Source organism: Lethenteron reissneri, chromosome 25 (genome assembly GCF_015708825.2).
Source record: "Lethenteron reissneri isolate LAM-NWPU_2019-01 chromosome 25, ASM1570882v1, whole genome shotgun sequence".
In the NCBI taxonomy this organism is placed as follows: domain Eukaryota; kingdom Metazoa; phylum Chordata; class Hyperoartia; order Petromyzontiformes; family Petromyzontidae; genus Lethenteron; species Lethenteron reissneri.
In genome coordinates, this window is record NC_083803.1 from 1783635 (window position 1) to 1800127 (window position 16493).

Consider the following 16493-nt stretch of genomic DNA (forward strand, 5'->3'; position numbering starts at 1 on the left):
CCGGCACTCTGCACACAAATCTTTTCACAGTTGAGGGTCCCCAACTTCACGGTGAAGAAGGCACTTTTATGAAAGCCAAAGTATGGCTTTTAAAGTGGAATATATTTACAACAAAATTCTGTTCAAGGTGTCAACATTTTTCCACCAATTGAAAAGAGGGGGCATTTTTCTATCAGGGTTGGGGGTGTAAAAAAAAACCCTATCCCTTGGTACTCAAGGCATCTGGAAAGGTTGGTTAGACAATGTTGCTGACCATCGAGTCAGGTGGCAATGTGTAGGAAAGGGGTCACCACGACTTGACCCAGCCCACCCGACCTCCGGTGCTCATGCCTGCGGGCGGAGAGAGAGAGACATTCTGCTTGGCGGAAGACAGGATCATCTTCCTCTTGCTCTGCTCCCAGCGTTGCTCTGCACCGGTCTCCTTGCAATTTTTTTATTTTTTACATTTCAATGCTTTCCACATGTCAGAGCCAAGTTTATATCGGCGAAAAATTCTAACAATATTTTCGGGCTTCTTTGCCGCCCACATGAAACAACCTCCACTCGCCCATGAATCAGACGCACTGTGCTTATGACACTTGCGGAGAACAGTGTGGCCAGCGGCATCCGAGGTAGCGTGTAGGTCGTGGAGGGCAGAATATCGGCGGGGGGGGGGGGGGAATAACGATCAAAGTTTCAGATATAATTGAGAACATGAGGACGATTGGCTTCAATGGAAGAGGCAGTATGGAAAACAGATTGCAAAGGTCATCAGAGGTTAGATAGGCAGGTGTTAAAACAGAATACCTTCGAGAACTTCAATGGGAAATTAGTGCTGAGATGTGGTTTATTCAGGACAGGTGTCACAGTAGCATCTCGCAGACATTTAGGAGAGTTACTACTGGAAATCTAAATACAAATGTTGATTATTTAATATTTTTATTAAATAATAAATACTGTACTTTAAATGTTGAGGGTTTACATCTTTTGTCATTTTATTTCTTCTTAAATGTTTTTTTTCAGTTAGCCATTTGTATTATATGCACTGCATTTACGTATTGAATCTGTACGGATAACGTCACCGTTTGTTGTGCATTCATGAGTTTTAAGTTGTGCCATGTAATCAACTTTGTATCTGATAATTGTTTACGAATTGTAATGTCGGCCACACGAAGCTACATGTTAAGTCATACTTTATGTTACTCACATTTTCCTACATCTTTCACACTGCGTGATTACACTGTGTATTCAACAACAACTTAGTTTGGACATTACAACATATGGAGTATTGTAAATTTGCTCAGTTTATTTCAAAGCGCTTGTGTACAGTATGCCATTTTAACTGTTGCAATGTATCACCGTTAAAATGTTTAGATAATTTTCTGAATGAAACTAAATCTTTGACCAGTCAAAAGTTTTATGTCTATATAAATGCTTACAATTAAAACTGGTCCCATCTGCTTCCAGTTCAAATCGTCACACCACATGCTCCGATGTGCCACATTTAATAAAAAATATAATTGCTTTATTTGGGCCAGATTTGTTAGATTTAAATAATTTCCAATGCATTTGACCAGCATTATTGTCACCATAACCTTCGAGACAAATTATCTATTTGTATCGTGCTCATAGACATATAGCATTGGAACTATCGTTACACATTAAAAAAAATATCCCACGAAAAATTGTTGACTTCCTTCTAGAAATATACTTTTGAAACACACTCCATTTTTTAACATTGTGCCGCACCGGGACAGCTGCCATGGCAGGGGGGTTCCCCTTGTTTCGACTGCAATAGGGTATTGGAACCGTTGAGATGAGACATTGAGGGCACTTTGAATTGCTGAGTCATTTTAGCGCCCTAAACATGCAACAATCGTTATCCTTAAAGGCGAGAAGCTTTTCGCCGTGAAGGTTGATCGTCGTGTGGACCCGCGGGGTGTCATGCTGCTGCTGCTTCTGTGTCTGCGCGCGACGCAGTGAAACGTGACGGCGGCTGGAGCCACTGGTCACCCTGGTCGTCGTGCTCCGTGTCGTGTGGCGACGGCGTCTCCACGCGCATCCGTCTCTGCAATTCTCCCGTCCCTGTGCTGGGCGGCCGCGAGTGCAACGGGCAGGGCCGCGAGAACGTCCCCTGCAACAAAGAACCCTGTCCTAGTGAGTGCCATTGTTTTCATGTTCATCTTGACACTACACTTTATTGTTTCAGTGGTTCAACGTTGGGCTAATTTAATGTATTATTTTCTCTTTATACGTGACTTTACCGAAAGAACCAAAGAGCAACGTTGGGTTATTTTGCCGAGTAAAAAATAAATATAAATGGTAAAAAAGATAAAGGTGCAGCCCTGCAATTGGTCACTCATGCCACTAACGGTGGAAGGGTCTGCACTGTAACAAACTCTATAGAGGCCCTCTAGAGGGTAATTGGCTTGCTCTAACCATGCTGGCCAGACGTCTTGGAAGGGTTTGGAGTGCTGTACCCACACGTTACCCCACCACACCCGACCGGCCGATCGACGAATTGCGACGAACCCATTTATACTGCCGGCTGGACATTGTTTCGAATTGCCGCGCTTGGAGAACGAACCAGAAACTTTTGGATTGCAAGGCCAGTGCCGCTGCCCGTTACATGACGACAAGCATCCCTGCAAAAATAAACGCAGTGGGTACGACTACCACAACCTTGTCCCTTTGTCCGAAATAACACTTTCAATGCTTTTCAATGCCACAGGTATTCTACTCTTTAGCTTAAGGCTGGTATCGCGTGTGTTCACCGAGAGCACTTGTTCCATTGGTAGGCAGGGTGTAATTCGGGTGTTTGTGTCATTTCAGTCGACGGCAACTGGGGACCCTGGACTCTGTGGTCGCCGTGCCCCGTGTCATGCGGAGGGGGGCTCCGTGAGCACACGCGCCTCTGCAACAACCCCGAGCCGCAGTTCAACGGCAAGAAATGTGTGGGAGACGGACGCGAGACGGACATCTGCAACAAGGAAGAATGCCCCATCGGTATTTACGTGACTCTTTTTGTCTACCACAGACACGTTAAGAACATGAAACCTCATTCATGATCGGTTTCGTTGTCTGTTCGGTCGCGTGTAAAAAAGATTGTATGTCATTAACCCTCCTTCGCCAGACACAGCCAATTAATAAGTGCCACGTGAATCAAACGTGGCCAAATGTATCCCTGCTTCAGCAGCGCCACCAGTGTTGTTGTTGTTGTCGAAGTGTTATCTCACAACATTTAAATGGGTGCGACGTTTCGCTGGAGAATGCATCCAGCATCGTCATGTTGTTGACAGGAGCTCAGATCTGTAAGCATTGCAACAAGAAAAAGAAATTTTATTGTTTTTGCTTACTTATGCACAGTTGCTGAGCACAGGCCCAAAGGCCCAATATGCCAAGTGACCAGCAACAAGCAGCACGATTAACGTTGGATTATAAGAGTGAATATTTTTATTGGCAGTTCGCTGCTGAATAAAGGTCTCCCCATACCGTGTCAGCCACGGGAGTTCTTTAACCAAACTTCACCACACTGTTCAGTGTGGTTTGGTGAAGAGGGTAGCCCAGGATCAGTTCAGATATCACTCATCACTGATGTTAGCCGTGCCCAGGAATCGAAGCGAAGTAGCCGAATTCATTGTCCTCTCCACCACCAACTCTCCCCCAAATATTAAAATAGGCAGAGGTTATGAAAGTGTACAACATGGACAGTGAGCTTGAAGTGTTCTTGAGTAGTCTGAGGTTTTTTAAATGAAATAATAGTTTTTTTTTTATTGATGGAGGTCACAACTTACCAACAATTCAAAACGTATTTTGCAAGGGAAACATGGTATAACCTTTTTAACATTAAAAACAAATCTGTAGAGCGAACTAGAGTGAATTGGAACATTAATATCACAGTGCTGAGCATTCTAAGGCTTCCTAATTGGTTAAGAAAGCATTACCATGGGGAGATGTCAGAATAAAAAAATATAGCATGAAGCAGCTGTAACTGTTATATTCCTACACAAAATCTCAGCCGTTTCTGGCTCATAAAACGGCAGGGTTGAACCCATAGTTAATGCTGATTCATCAAAATTTTGCAATCACCCTTTGTGGTTCCATAATCTCTCGTGATTGTGGCCCAGTGTGGTTATGGTTATTGCCACAGAAAGGACCGAACTCCATTTCCTCACTCCTCATTTTAGACCGTGTTTCGATGTGAGACCAATTCTCTATGAAGACGCTACTCGTGCGATTAAACAATCAAACGTGCACCTGAATTTGCGGTAAAAGTGCAAACCCGCACGGTGTGGTGGCGAAGCGAGTGACAAGATGAACTCCGACTGCTGGGACACGCACAGCTCCGGGTGTCCGTATCCCAGCTGACGCTGTTGATGGCAGCGTCAGGACGAGGCTGTAACGCTGTCGATGACGTTGACGCCAGCAGCAGTGGACAGAACACGAGCGTGTGGACGCGAACCAGACGTAGTTCTCCTGCAGCCCTTACATGCGTGTGTCTGTGTAGCCGTGAAATAGAGGGCACTGCATTGGATCCGAAGAATCCTGCACGCAGATTTGGGTTTGCACCGGTTTTAGTCGACCACCGCAAGTGACAAGGCATCTGTCGAGTACTGCGCGGTGATGTGAACATTATCATATTGCTTGCGTGCATGTATTGTATGTACTGGATGTGTGTGGGATATTAAAACAAATAGTAGCAATACTAATACCACCATAGTTAGCACACTAACCATGGTGGTTAGCACACTAACCATGATGGTATTAGCAGGCTGGATTTGTAATCCAGAGGTCGCCAGTTGGGGTTTTTTTTATCTCCCCGCACCGGAATTTGAAACAGTGGCTCAGGTTTATGAATCCCCGCCCCACCCCCAGCCCTGTCCACCGAGCAGTCGTAATGGGGAGACCACAGTTAGTCGAACAGCGGGTTTAGTTTGGTGGGGCAAAGTGTGGGTGACTCCCATTTCTTTCAAGACGCTTGTCTCCGACGAGGTAGAGTAGGCCAAATGCCCTCCAGAGGGGTCCTATAGAGCTCCCCCGATAGTGGATGCCCTTCCACGGCCAGTGGTGTGGCTAAGCAGTTGCAGGGCTGCACCTTTATCTCACATCTCTGATACCACCATAAAGCTCTAAAAACATCTTTACTTAAATAGACTGCGCAGTATCAACAAACCAATGAGTCATAACGTGTTGAAACCTAATTCTGCTGCACAGCATCATGCTGTCAACAGAAAGCTTAATATTTAAACAACAGTCAACTTGTCTCACATTGTGCAAGCGTGTGCACACAAGATGCCTTTATTCAGCTGTGCAAAAAAACAACCAAAGTGTAATTGCAATAGGATTGCTGAGATGCGAAGTAATTCAACGTTTTTTTAAAATATATATCCCTTTGTCAACGCATGGCTGGACGAAGGCCTCCCCCCACTCGGTTTGCACGCTTCACATTGCCGCTGTGCTCATAGGACGTAGAGGTGAAGACTAAGATGCAACCCTGCAATTGCATGCTGATGTTACTGCATGCGGAAGGGCCTCCACCAGAGGGAGTTTTAGAGAGCCCCGCTCAGAGTATATTGGCCTACTCATCCACGGTGGCCAAATCTCTTGGAAGAAGTGGAATACCCATACTTTACCCCACCTGCCGATGGACTAACTGTCTTGTAACCCATTTATAATGCTGCTGGTTGGATCTACAAAGCCTGACCAACCGCCACGTCGAGAGATCGATTTGAACTGGCGATCTCTGTATTGCTAGCCCAGTGTGCAAACCATTACACCACGGGGGTTGTTTAATGAGTTACAAATTCAATTCCTCATTCTTCTCACGTCTCAAGCGGCTCGCTCATTCGAAGCCCTCTGAACGGGGGTCACTCTAGAGGTCATACTCATACAGGCGATCACGTCCACCTTGCGTACACACAAACTTGTAAACGCAGCGGTGTGCGTGTGTGTGACGTCTCTTGTGATACTTTGTGCGCGTCACAGATGGCTGCCTTTCCAGCCCGTGCTTCACGGGCGTAGAATGCACGAGTTTCCCAGATGGCTCATGGAAGTGTGGCCCCTGTCCCGCTGGCTTCCGTGGGAGCGGAGCAGAATGTCTTGACATTAACGAGGTATGCACCGCACGTGATTCGACGCTCCTCTGTGAAAGTCATTTGCCGTGTTTACACTTTTACCCGCGGGAAAAGGTAACATAGATAAATGAGGTGCACAAAAAAAGAAACGAGAGCAGACTCAAGCACATTTTCGCTTTCCATTGTTGTTTGTTCTCATTTGTCGTGAATGTTCTCGAGACTGCATTGTTTTTGGACACCATATTCGGTGCTAACTCGCTTCCTCGCCGACTAATTATCGCAAATACCCCCTTTGTTCTGGTGCCTCGGGATGTGCTGCATGGGAGTTGTGGTATAAAAAGGAATACACGAGGATGATCGGGGATTAATTTCAGATGGGGCTTGGCTCCGGAAATTATTTCCTCACTCTCCCATTGCTGTCGAGGGCGGTGGTGGTGGGGGGGTGCGGGGGTGCAATTTGGAGTTGGGGGAGACCCTCGAGAAATCGATCACGTTTTGATTTGTGCTTTGAGTGATCCGGTAACGGCACCATTTCTTGCATGGGTAGTGTGAAGAGGTGAAGGACATCTGCTTCCATCTGAACGGGATCCATCGCTGTGAGAACACAGCACCCGGGTTTCACTGCCAACCCTGCCCGGCGCGCTACGGTGGAAACCAGCCGTTCGGCGTGGGACTGTCTGATGCCAAGCGAGCGAAGCAGGTGTGTGGTGGGGCGGGCTGGGACATGGAACGACGGCACTGCCCGGCATCTCGAAATATTGCTTTTATCAATTCACTGCTGATTTAAAGGAATGCCCTACGGTCATTGGGGTTGCTTGACAAAACTTCAGTGTGGGTTTGGTGAAGTCAGGAAACTCAAGACCGGTTCAGATTTCACTCACCACTGGTGTTAGCCATGGTTGGGACTCAAACTCAGCTAATCAGGGTTGTGCTGCGGTGCAAAAACCACCGTGCAGCCTCTCCCCAAATTTACATGTTATTGGGAGTGAATTTCTCAAATTAAGTTTACTTTGTTAAAAAAATATATACGTGTCAATATTAACAAATGTGATTGTTTACGGGTTTTTTTAGACGTGCGAGCCCAGAAACCCCTGCAAGGATGGCACTCACAACTGCCACAAGCACGCCAAGTGCATCCACCTGGGCCAGTTTGCAGAGCCTCCGTTCAAGTGTGAGTGCCGCACGGGCTATGCTGGCAACGGGGTCATTTGTGGAGAGGACACCGACCTTGACGGCTGGCCCAACTACAACCTGACCTGCGTGGTCAATGCCACTTATCACTGCCGCAAGGTAAGCGCCGCGTTTATATTTGATGGGACTAGCTTGACCACACATACACACCTTTATATGATGTTGTATTATTATTAAAAAAACATTCTAGAGCAGACCCTTACTTATTTTCCAAGCTGCCACGTGTAATAAACGTGTCTCTGAAATGTGTATTTAGCTTAACCCAGCTTAGCGTGTGTTCATTGTCGAAAAATATTTATGCGCCGTGATTGTATCCAGCTGGTTGCTCGTGCTGAGTCCTCGAAACGTGTTTTGACGCACTCCCTGACTCGGAGATGGAGCAGGGATTCCCGTCACTAAGAATGCCTTGCAGACATTGGGCACACAGATTGCTGACACAATTATGCCTCCCTTAGATGTGTTGTCTCTGGGAGACATAATGGGACGCTTCATCTCATGACACGATGCCAGTACAGGAGCACAATAAACTGGGGGGGGGAGGGGGGCGGGGATGAAAAGTCTTAAAAACTAAAGGTGTGATTATGTACTTTATAAATACAAACATTATTCACCAATCTGCAAATGTACTTATGGATTTTAGATTATTTCTCACTCGAACAAATTATATGGGTGGTGAATCATGTGATTTCCCGCACCCCGGTCATTCTATTTATTGCGAAGTAATAAATAACGTCAACTTGCATCCGCATAAAACTAGTATGGGAGCGTTTTTCTTTTACAGGCGTTTGTGGTTGACAAAAATTCTCTCTTGACTCCATTCCAAATGAAGCTTTTATGCTTCTTATAAAATTCGACTTGCATAAAGCCCATTACATTCTCTGTCATTCTCGTACTGACAATGCTGTCACACTCTCTGGTCCGCTTAAATCGACTGCTCTCAGTGACCGACTGAGTAATTCTCCCCAAACTCTGAATATCGTTCTCCGTCTTCAGTTCTTGGGAGAGTGTTGTTCTCCACCGGACGTGCAGCAAGGTCCATTTAAAAGACACGGACACTTGTGCAGTTAGACTTTAGCACTGTTCAGCAGGAATTGTATCTTTTAAGCTACTGTTTCATCCAGACTAAATGAAATATTTGGCTTTCACAAATCCCTGAAGACGAGTCTGGCAAAATCCACCCATTCTTCAACCACAAACCTTGTGCTGGAGCCATCAATGAACATGTACATTCTTGGAATTTGGTTAGACTCAAATACAAACTTCATCATGCTGATGCAAAAAACAACAACCACAAACTGAAGTTTAAATTGTGTTTGTTCTAAAAACAAGTTATGTTTGTCTTCATCCATCCATAATTGGTTCATCTCCTGCGGTAGAAGATGAAGGAAGTTTGAGGCCTCGGTGCACGCTGACACAGCACAGAGCGGGGGCACCTGTGCAGGAGGCCCGCCATCACCAATGCGTAGAGCTGCACGGAGTTCAGCTTTGGGCCACCACGAGTTGAGACATGCGGGTCTCCTGACCCTAATGTTTTGATCTTTGAGGCTCCCTGTACAGCCGCCGTGCTCACACTTGCAGGCATGTAACTCGGAGTTGCCACATGTCCTGGCTTTCCGAGGAGTGTTCCCATTTTGAGCACCTACTACTACCACCCAGGCGTGAGTAGACGTGCCACTAGATGGCACTTTCCATCCCTGGGATCCTGCCTGGCAACATTGCACCACCTGCACCCGTTTTGAGACCCAGTCCTGATCTTAAATTACATTTCCATTCCAAATATTTTTAAGATGTTTATATTGATAACGGGGGAAAATAACAACGTGAAAACATCTCAAAATCTAAAGAGAAAGTGTCTGCGAAAAAGAATACAGATGAAAGCACAAACTAAGCAAAACTAAGAGTGAAAATTGTAGTTATGTACGTGCTGTGCGCTAGCTCACGTCAATGCTAGTTCAGCAAAGTCTATTATCACGACATCAAAAGGTAGTTTGTAGTTGCTGACAGCTCTGACACATTTCTATATAGCATCACAAGTAGCTAACAACGTAAGGGCTTGTCAGCCAGCCACCCCCTGATACAGACTGCCAAGGATCTCATCAGTGTGCCATCGCTCTCGTAGCTGGGTGTGACATGAAATATAGCACAGTATCTGTCAGGGAATATAACTTGCCTTTTAAAGTACGTTTGTATTGTTTTACATTGCTTCATGGTGAAATGGGTCGCAGAATATGGCCATTCGAAATATTCTAGATTTGAAGTTTTCGTGACTGCAAGGATCCATACTCTTTGGTTTTTTCGGTAAAGTCACGTAGGTGAAAACAAAATAAAATAAAAAATGTAGTTGTTTTATTTTTATTTTATTTTGTTTTCACCTACGTGACTTTACCGAAAAACCAAAGAGTATGCATTCGAAATATGTTTAAGTCAAACTATTTTCGAACTTATGAACAAACAGGATGAATTATCTGCAAGCATGGAGATTATAGCGATAATTATTATATACAGTAAACTGGTCATTTTGGAGGCACTGTCTCATGCCATTCCCAACGTCTGGATGCTAAAGCTCAAGGTTTTTGACTGTGTCCATTATATGTCCCCCGCTTTTACATTGGTAAGTCCACAAAACAAAGACATTCAACAAGGAAGGCTGTTGCCAATTGCATAATCACTGCAAGTGATCCCTCGCCTTAAAATGGTGTAAGGATTCTATTATAGAGTCTTGTCATTAGTTTCGGATGTGTGAGAGGATCGTTTTACCTTTGAAAGGTGTAAGAAGAGAATGATTTTTGTCAAGCCATTTTATTGTAGTAAAAACTTTCGGGGATATTTTGAGAAATGGAAAAATATGCAGAGCTGCTATATCACACATATGTCGAATTAATTTTCTCTCCACTACTTCTCGAATTTCCGAATTAATAAAACATAAATATATATTTTTTATAAAAGCATTTAACAAGACCAGTGTTAGATGCAAGTGCCAATAAGGTCAGGTGTTTTCTCACAAGTTCAAGGGCTTGGCCCATTTTTTTTGCGCTTACAGGGAAAGTCAGCACTCGCAGTCTGCTCCATATTGTTCATAGATCTATAGATTTTTTGGTGGTTTACATTTTCAGAGTGAGTGCAGGAAGTTTTTCCAGGGTGCATGGGGAGCAGGGCGGGGGGGGTGAAGACTGGAAACGTTATTTTTGCCATGCCATGTCTGAGCGGCTGTCAAAATCCAGACAGCAGTGGTGGGAGAGGCTACCTGAAGGAATGCACGAGGCTAGAGAACGCACGGGACTGGCAGATTAATGCGCGTGACCCATGCCGCCAGAAAGGTTAATGCATTCCTGAGAGGAGGTGGGGATGTGGGCGGGCTGCGATGGGGGGCGGGGGGGGCTCTGCGCCAAACTGGCAGGGCTGGAGGGAGAGAAGGGAGCAGCAGGCAAACACGCCGCGGCCACTGAACTGCTACAGCCATGCACACAGTCCCGCCAGATGTGATTTTTCATGGCCTTCTTTGCCTAAATGACGAATACAAATTCACCGCCACATCTGGGTTTCATTATATTTTGTTCAACTAAAAATTTTAACTCATATTACTGCATTATGTTTGTTATGATGGCACTTGCTTTCATACAAAATTACTCTAAATTATTTTTTTTGTCCCAGTCTTTTGAATGCAGTTAAACGTTTAAATATGTACTTGTTATTAATCGTCTTATCTACCGAAGGAATGGTATCAAAACAAGATTGCACTTCATCTGCGGTTGGAAAACTAAAATGCAAATGTTGGTGCAATTAAGCAAAACAATGGATCCTATAACAATGCACATTTACTGCCTGATTAGTGCACTGGAGAAAACTGCTTCTTCTCAGTGGGAAAGGGGCCAAACCGGCAAGAAATAGCAGCGACTTGGCCATCCATAACGTACATCGGTGAACACTGCCCTTTTTCCAACATGAATGAGACCCTTTGCTTAATAACTTTGAGAGACTAAGGTCATGGCATAAAGTTTTCACCAGTAGCCGTTTTCTGGATTCAGCCAGCCGTGATTAAAAAAAATAGGCAGAGCTCACGTTTCCTGCACAGATGGCAGCGAATCTCGCGGCAGGGCCAGGGTGTACGGTGTCTGCCTGAGTCTCTCGTGATGCCATCTCGTAAACCCAGCCCTGAGCTGCACAGACCAATCAGGCCACGAGTTGTGACAAGCAAAGATTTGACACACACACACGGAAGCATGCACACACAATGAATTGTCAGTATTTTTTTGCTCCATCGAGGAAAGGCTGCCACTACTCTCCTCTCCACAGTCCTGAGCCAGTAGTGGAAATGCCCCTGACGTTCATCCACAGCGACAAATACACAGCTGGCTTTTAAAAAATTAGTTCGGCACTCATTTGATCAACCCCCGGATAAATAAGAAGTGAAGTTGAGCTTCACGTTGCAAGCCGCTTTGACCCATAAATGAAGAGCGTGCGCATAAACAGAGTACATATAAAAGCATCACGGAAACTATGCGTTGTTCAAATATCTGCTTTAGTTATGCCAGTTCTATAAAAACTTGAAAAACAAAATTAGGAATGTCAGCGACAACTCTGACTATCTATCTCGGTATGTTCATTGGTCAGTCATGCAAAACTTGACATTGTATATATTGGTTTGGTTAATTTAAGTTATTCATCAGAATTAAAAACTAGTTTCCGCTCCTTACTCAAAACTCGTTTATTTTCCCGAGCTCACGCCATGACCCCACCTTAATCTCCTCCTCGTAACCACCACCGCCACTGTTACTGTTCCCTCTTCATATTCTCATTATATGGCTATCACTCATTCGCCATTCGTTCAATCCATTCATCATCATCATTTACTGTCATCGATTTCGCTTTCACCGAATTCACGCATCATCACAGATTCGCCCCCATTGCTTCCTCTCGTCTATTTCATTCACCTCACCTCCACCGTTACATTCACAAATACCGTTGTTAATTCTTTGCGAAGCGCCTCGGTTACCGCGCTATATAAATTCTGACAACATTACTTACGAATTCTCATAATAATGTTGCTGTGTTTTCTTTTCAAAGGACAATTGCCCACACCTGCCTAACTCGGGTCAGGAGGACTATGACAAGGACAACATGGGTGACGCCTGTGACGATGACGATGACAACGATGGAATTCTCGATGACAGGGTAAGTCGCTTATTTTGCAATTAATTCTGTGGCGCTATGGTGGCTCGTAAAAACACACAGCACATTTTGCAGCGTGGAACAAGATAGGGCTTGCACAGAAGGTATGCGACAACGGATGCCTAAAGTGTATTAACATCGCACGAGACAGACATTCGCAAGCCATTTGATTAATTTGGAAATTAAAATCTGTTAGCTACCAGGTTGGATTTGGATCATGTCCTCTGTGTTGCCACCAATGATTAGTAGCAATTGTGTCATCACCGTCTCTACACATCATCAAAAATAACCTTTAGCGTGTCTTCTTTTCTTCCCTGGAAATGCTGTGAAAGTGTTACATGCATTGCAACACCACATATGCGATTGTCACATATCCACCCTGACAAATGAATTTCCAATACCCAGTGCAGTTTTTGTGTATGGCTGTTAATGTCATTATCTATAGATGTGTTCTTAATATCGCATACATTTTCTTACATCTAAAGTAATGTAAAGAATTTTCCCGTGGTTAAAACAGTTATCACTTTATTTTTATCTTCTGTCATATTACTTAGATGTTCACAATTATGACCTTTTTCACATATCATCTATATACCACAGTCCCCAAGGAGTTGGATATCCAACGTTGTAGTGTATTCACCGAATGGTATGTTGTCCTCATTCTGTCATTGCACCTACTATGATGGATATCATCAATGGCCTTTTCCGGTCCAATAACGGATGAAGCCATCCACACTTTTGCCGCTGCCAATAGGTCTGCGCAGGTGTTATTTATCTCACGCCAACATTTTCTTGATATCAGCACTCAGTCTACTCGTTTCCTTTGCCTTCATGCATTTCCAATCTCTGGATGCATTCTTTCCTTAGACCAGTCTGTTGATAGTCATTCTTGCTCGTGCCAAGTCCTGCTGTACTCTGTTAGTATTTTCCAATTCAGTGATGATTAGGATTTCTCAAATTCTTGTTTCTCATCCAAGAATGGCCTTCCGGAATAGGCCTCGTGTTGAGCAGTTTCTTCTCTCCAGCCCTTACCGCTGCTATGGCGGCGGCCATCTTCAAGCTTGAGAGACGAAATGCTCGACACGCGGCCTAACCCAGATGACCGCATTTGGAAAACGAGTGGCACTGAAACACCCCATGTGCTTCTTGCCTCTCAGTGTGTACCATTCATCAACGCGTGCCGCTGTGGGGCCGTCCATAAATGACGTCACGCACCTAGGGGGGGGGGGGTGTCAGACATTTGTGACGATGTGTGATGAGGGGGGGGGGGGGTTGAGAAATGTGACATCACATCAAAATGCGCAACTTTAAATAAATATAGACAACAAGTTCTACTTAATTAAATTGACTTTTTAATAAATGTTTTCTCCTACAACATCAGAGTGCAGCGCCACATTAAATACGCACTTCAATGACAATAGTTTAAAGCGATTTGAAGCATGTTTTATTTGGGGGGGGGGGGGCAGAGCTTTGTGACGTCATATTTGAGGGGGGGGGGGTCTGACTTTTTGTGACGCCGTGTGACGAGGGGGGGGGGGTCAAAAATCGTCCAAAATCGCGTGACGTCATTTATGGACGGTCCCTGTGCCCAGCTCAACGCATAAACCAATTAATAACAAATCGGCCTAATTTCATGTAATCATCTAATTATAACTCGAAATAAAGATGTCGCCGACCGTTACTCTCCACCCCGACACATAACAACTTGGTGAATACAGTCGCAGCGTAAAGAGTGTCATAATTTGTTGGCACCCACCCCAGTAAGTAATTAGATGGCCCTCAAGCCCCATGGTGGCCCTGAGCCAGTTCGAGAAATTCCACTTTCCCATTCGGGGTTGCCAGTCTCTCCACACTGTGGTCACTGTTTAATTAAAAAGCGGTATTTATTTTATTCACTCCAGAGGATTGCTGTACAATTATTTTTAACGACTATAATAATGATTTGCATTTCAAATACTCGAATGGTTGTTCGTTGTGAAACTACGTAATAAGTACAGTTGTATCGTAAATATGATGGAAGTGCAGCAATTCAGTTGCTGATCTATTTTATGGATGTGCAGGTTACGTCTGGGTGGTACAGCTTCCTACCGCATGCTGATATGCACAGTATAGACAGGGCCCAACATCTCTGTCTCCTGAATAGCAATGTGACATTCGGAGATGATTTTTGGGAAAAATTTATAAATTATAAACTATTTATACTTTAGCAGGTAAGGCCCACTGAACTATATAGCTCTTTTTCAGAAGCGACCTGGCCACAAATGATAGCTCATTGAAGTGGATTATCACGTGGAAATGTACAGCAGCCAAATACTGTAAACGCCTTTTCCTAAATGTCGAGGGAAAAATCGGAGGACCTGGAGAAAAAAATCAACGTGACCACAGAGAAAACATGCAAACTCCAAATACACAGGTGTCAGAGTCGGGATCGAACCGACGACCTCCTGCATACCAGACTTATGCTAGGGGCGCTACCATGGTAGAATGGTTAGTACACCGGACTTTAAATCTAGAGGTTATCGTTTAGGTTTGACCTCCTGACGTAGCAGTTAAAACAATGTGACAAGTTTCCTAAACAAAACCACCCCCACCTCTCTCTGCATAACTGGGTCCTACCACAGTTAATTGTTTGGCAGGTCGTGTGTGGTGGGGTAAAGTGTGGGTAATCCCACCTCTTCCAAGACATCTGGCCAGCTTGGAAGAGTAGGCCAAGTATCCTCTAGAGGGGCTCTCTATAGCTACCTCTGGTGGAAGCCCTTCCACGAGCAGTGATGTATGCAAGGAGATGCAGGGTTGCACCTTTATCGCGATCACTTTCGTTACAGAGGGTCAGCAAACCGACTGGGTTAGGTATGAAAACATGAAACCCGTGATGTTGTCGTGAGTACCCAGTGCCACAGAGTGGAACCAGATCCCTTGAAAATGGAACTGCTTCCCTAAGTGCTGAGTGGTGGAATGTCGAAACAGACTGCGGTTGATGCTGCAACAACATCGTCCGTTTCTGTTTGCCACATTCTCCTCCATCTTCACCTCTCTCACCCTGTTTCCCTTCCGTTTATTTAAGTCTCTCGAGTGTCTATTTTGTCTGAATTTTCCACATATTCCTTGCAGTATTAATGTGCTTGTTGGGGTACCCCTAATGTGTGATATTTTTTTAAAGGTGTAATTTCTATATTTCTCTTGTTTTTATTTTTCTCCTTCATTCTGTTGTTTTTTTTTGCATCATCGTGATCGTCATTCACGTTAAGTCCTGTCATTTTATTTTTACACGTTCTCTTCTGAATTATTATTCAAATATGAATATAGCATTCCACTAAAATGAACAGGTGAAAGATGCAGCATTACTGGCAAAAGGGCTTCCACTGGAAGGAGCTCCAGAGAGCCCCTCTAGAGGGTATTTGGCCTACTCTTCCACGCCGGTCAGACGTCTTGGAAGAGGTGAGAGTACCCACACTTTACCCCAACACAATTAACCTTCCGCTCGACTAACTGTGCTGTACCAGATTGTGCTGCTGGGCAGACAGCAGTAAATCTTGACTGTTGTTTCCACTGCCGAGCCAGGAGATCGAATGGAACCTCTGGATTGCAGGTCCGGTGCGCGAACCGTGACTCCGTGGCAACGTCCCTGCCATGATAATAACAGCACAGTTGATTAATATTCAGTGGCGTCTCTGTACAGGACAACTGCCGACTGCAGTTCAACCCGAGGCAGTACGACTACGACCGCGATGACGTGGGAGACCGCTGTGACAACTGCCCGTACAACCACAACCCGGGGCAGATTGACACGGACGGGAACGGGGAGGGGGACGCCTGCTCCGTGGACATCGATGGAGACGGTAAAACACGCCCGTTCCATTTTACCCATTCAGCTGTCGAACACGCGGTTGACACTTGTCCTGGGTTTTCCCAGGATCATCCTCTTGTTGAGGCAGCTACCTTGGACAATCTCCAAGTCTCACCGGGACATTGAAAGTCACGGTTTTTGTAAATTAGGGTATTAATGTGCCACTTAACACGATGCATGTTCATGTATTTCTCCCCTCTTCTGGTATTGTGAGATATTTTATTTACATAATA

At 44.8% G+C, this 16493-nt stretch overlaps 1 protein-coding gene across 2 annotated transcripts in view; it reads left to right on the forward strand.

Moving 5' to 3' along the window:
- Window positions 1-16493, forward strand: part of LOC133346990 (thrombospondin-1-like) — a 48281-nt gene that overhangs the window by 15082 nt on the left and 16706 nt on the right. For both annotated transcript variants that reach the window (XM_061558854.1, XM_061558853.1), the window contains exons 9-15: window positions 1960-2136; window positions 2812-2985; window positions 5965-6092; window positions 6601-6753; window positions 7125-7343; window positions 12309-12416; window positions 16093-16252. In XM_061558854.1, the coding sequence (XP_061414838.1) occupies window positions 1960-2136; window positions 2812-2985; window positions 5965-6092; window positions 6601-6753; window positions 7125-7343; window positions 12309-12416; window positions 16093-16252 (1119 nt within the window). The remainder of the gene's footprint in view (window positions 1-1959; window positions 2137-2811; window positions 2986-5964; window positions 6093-6600; window positions 6754-7124; window positions 7344-12308; window positions 12417-16092; window positions 16253-16493) is intronic.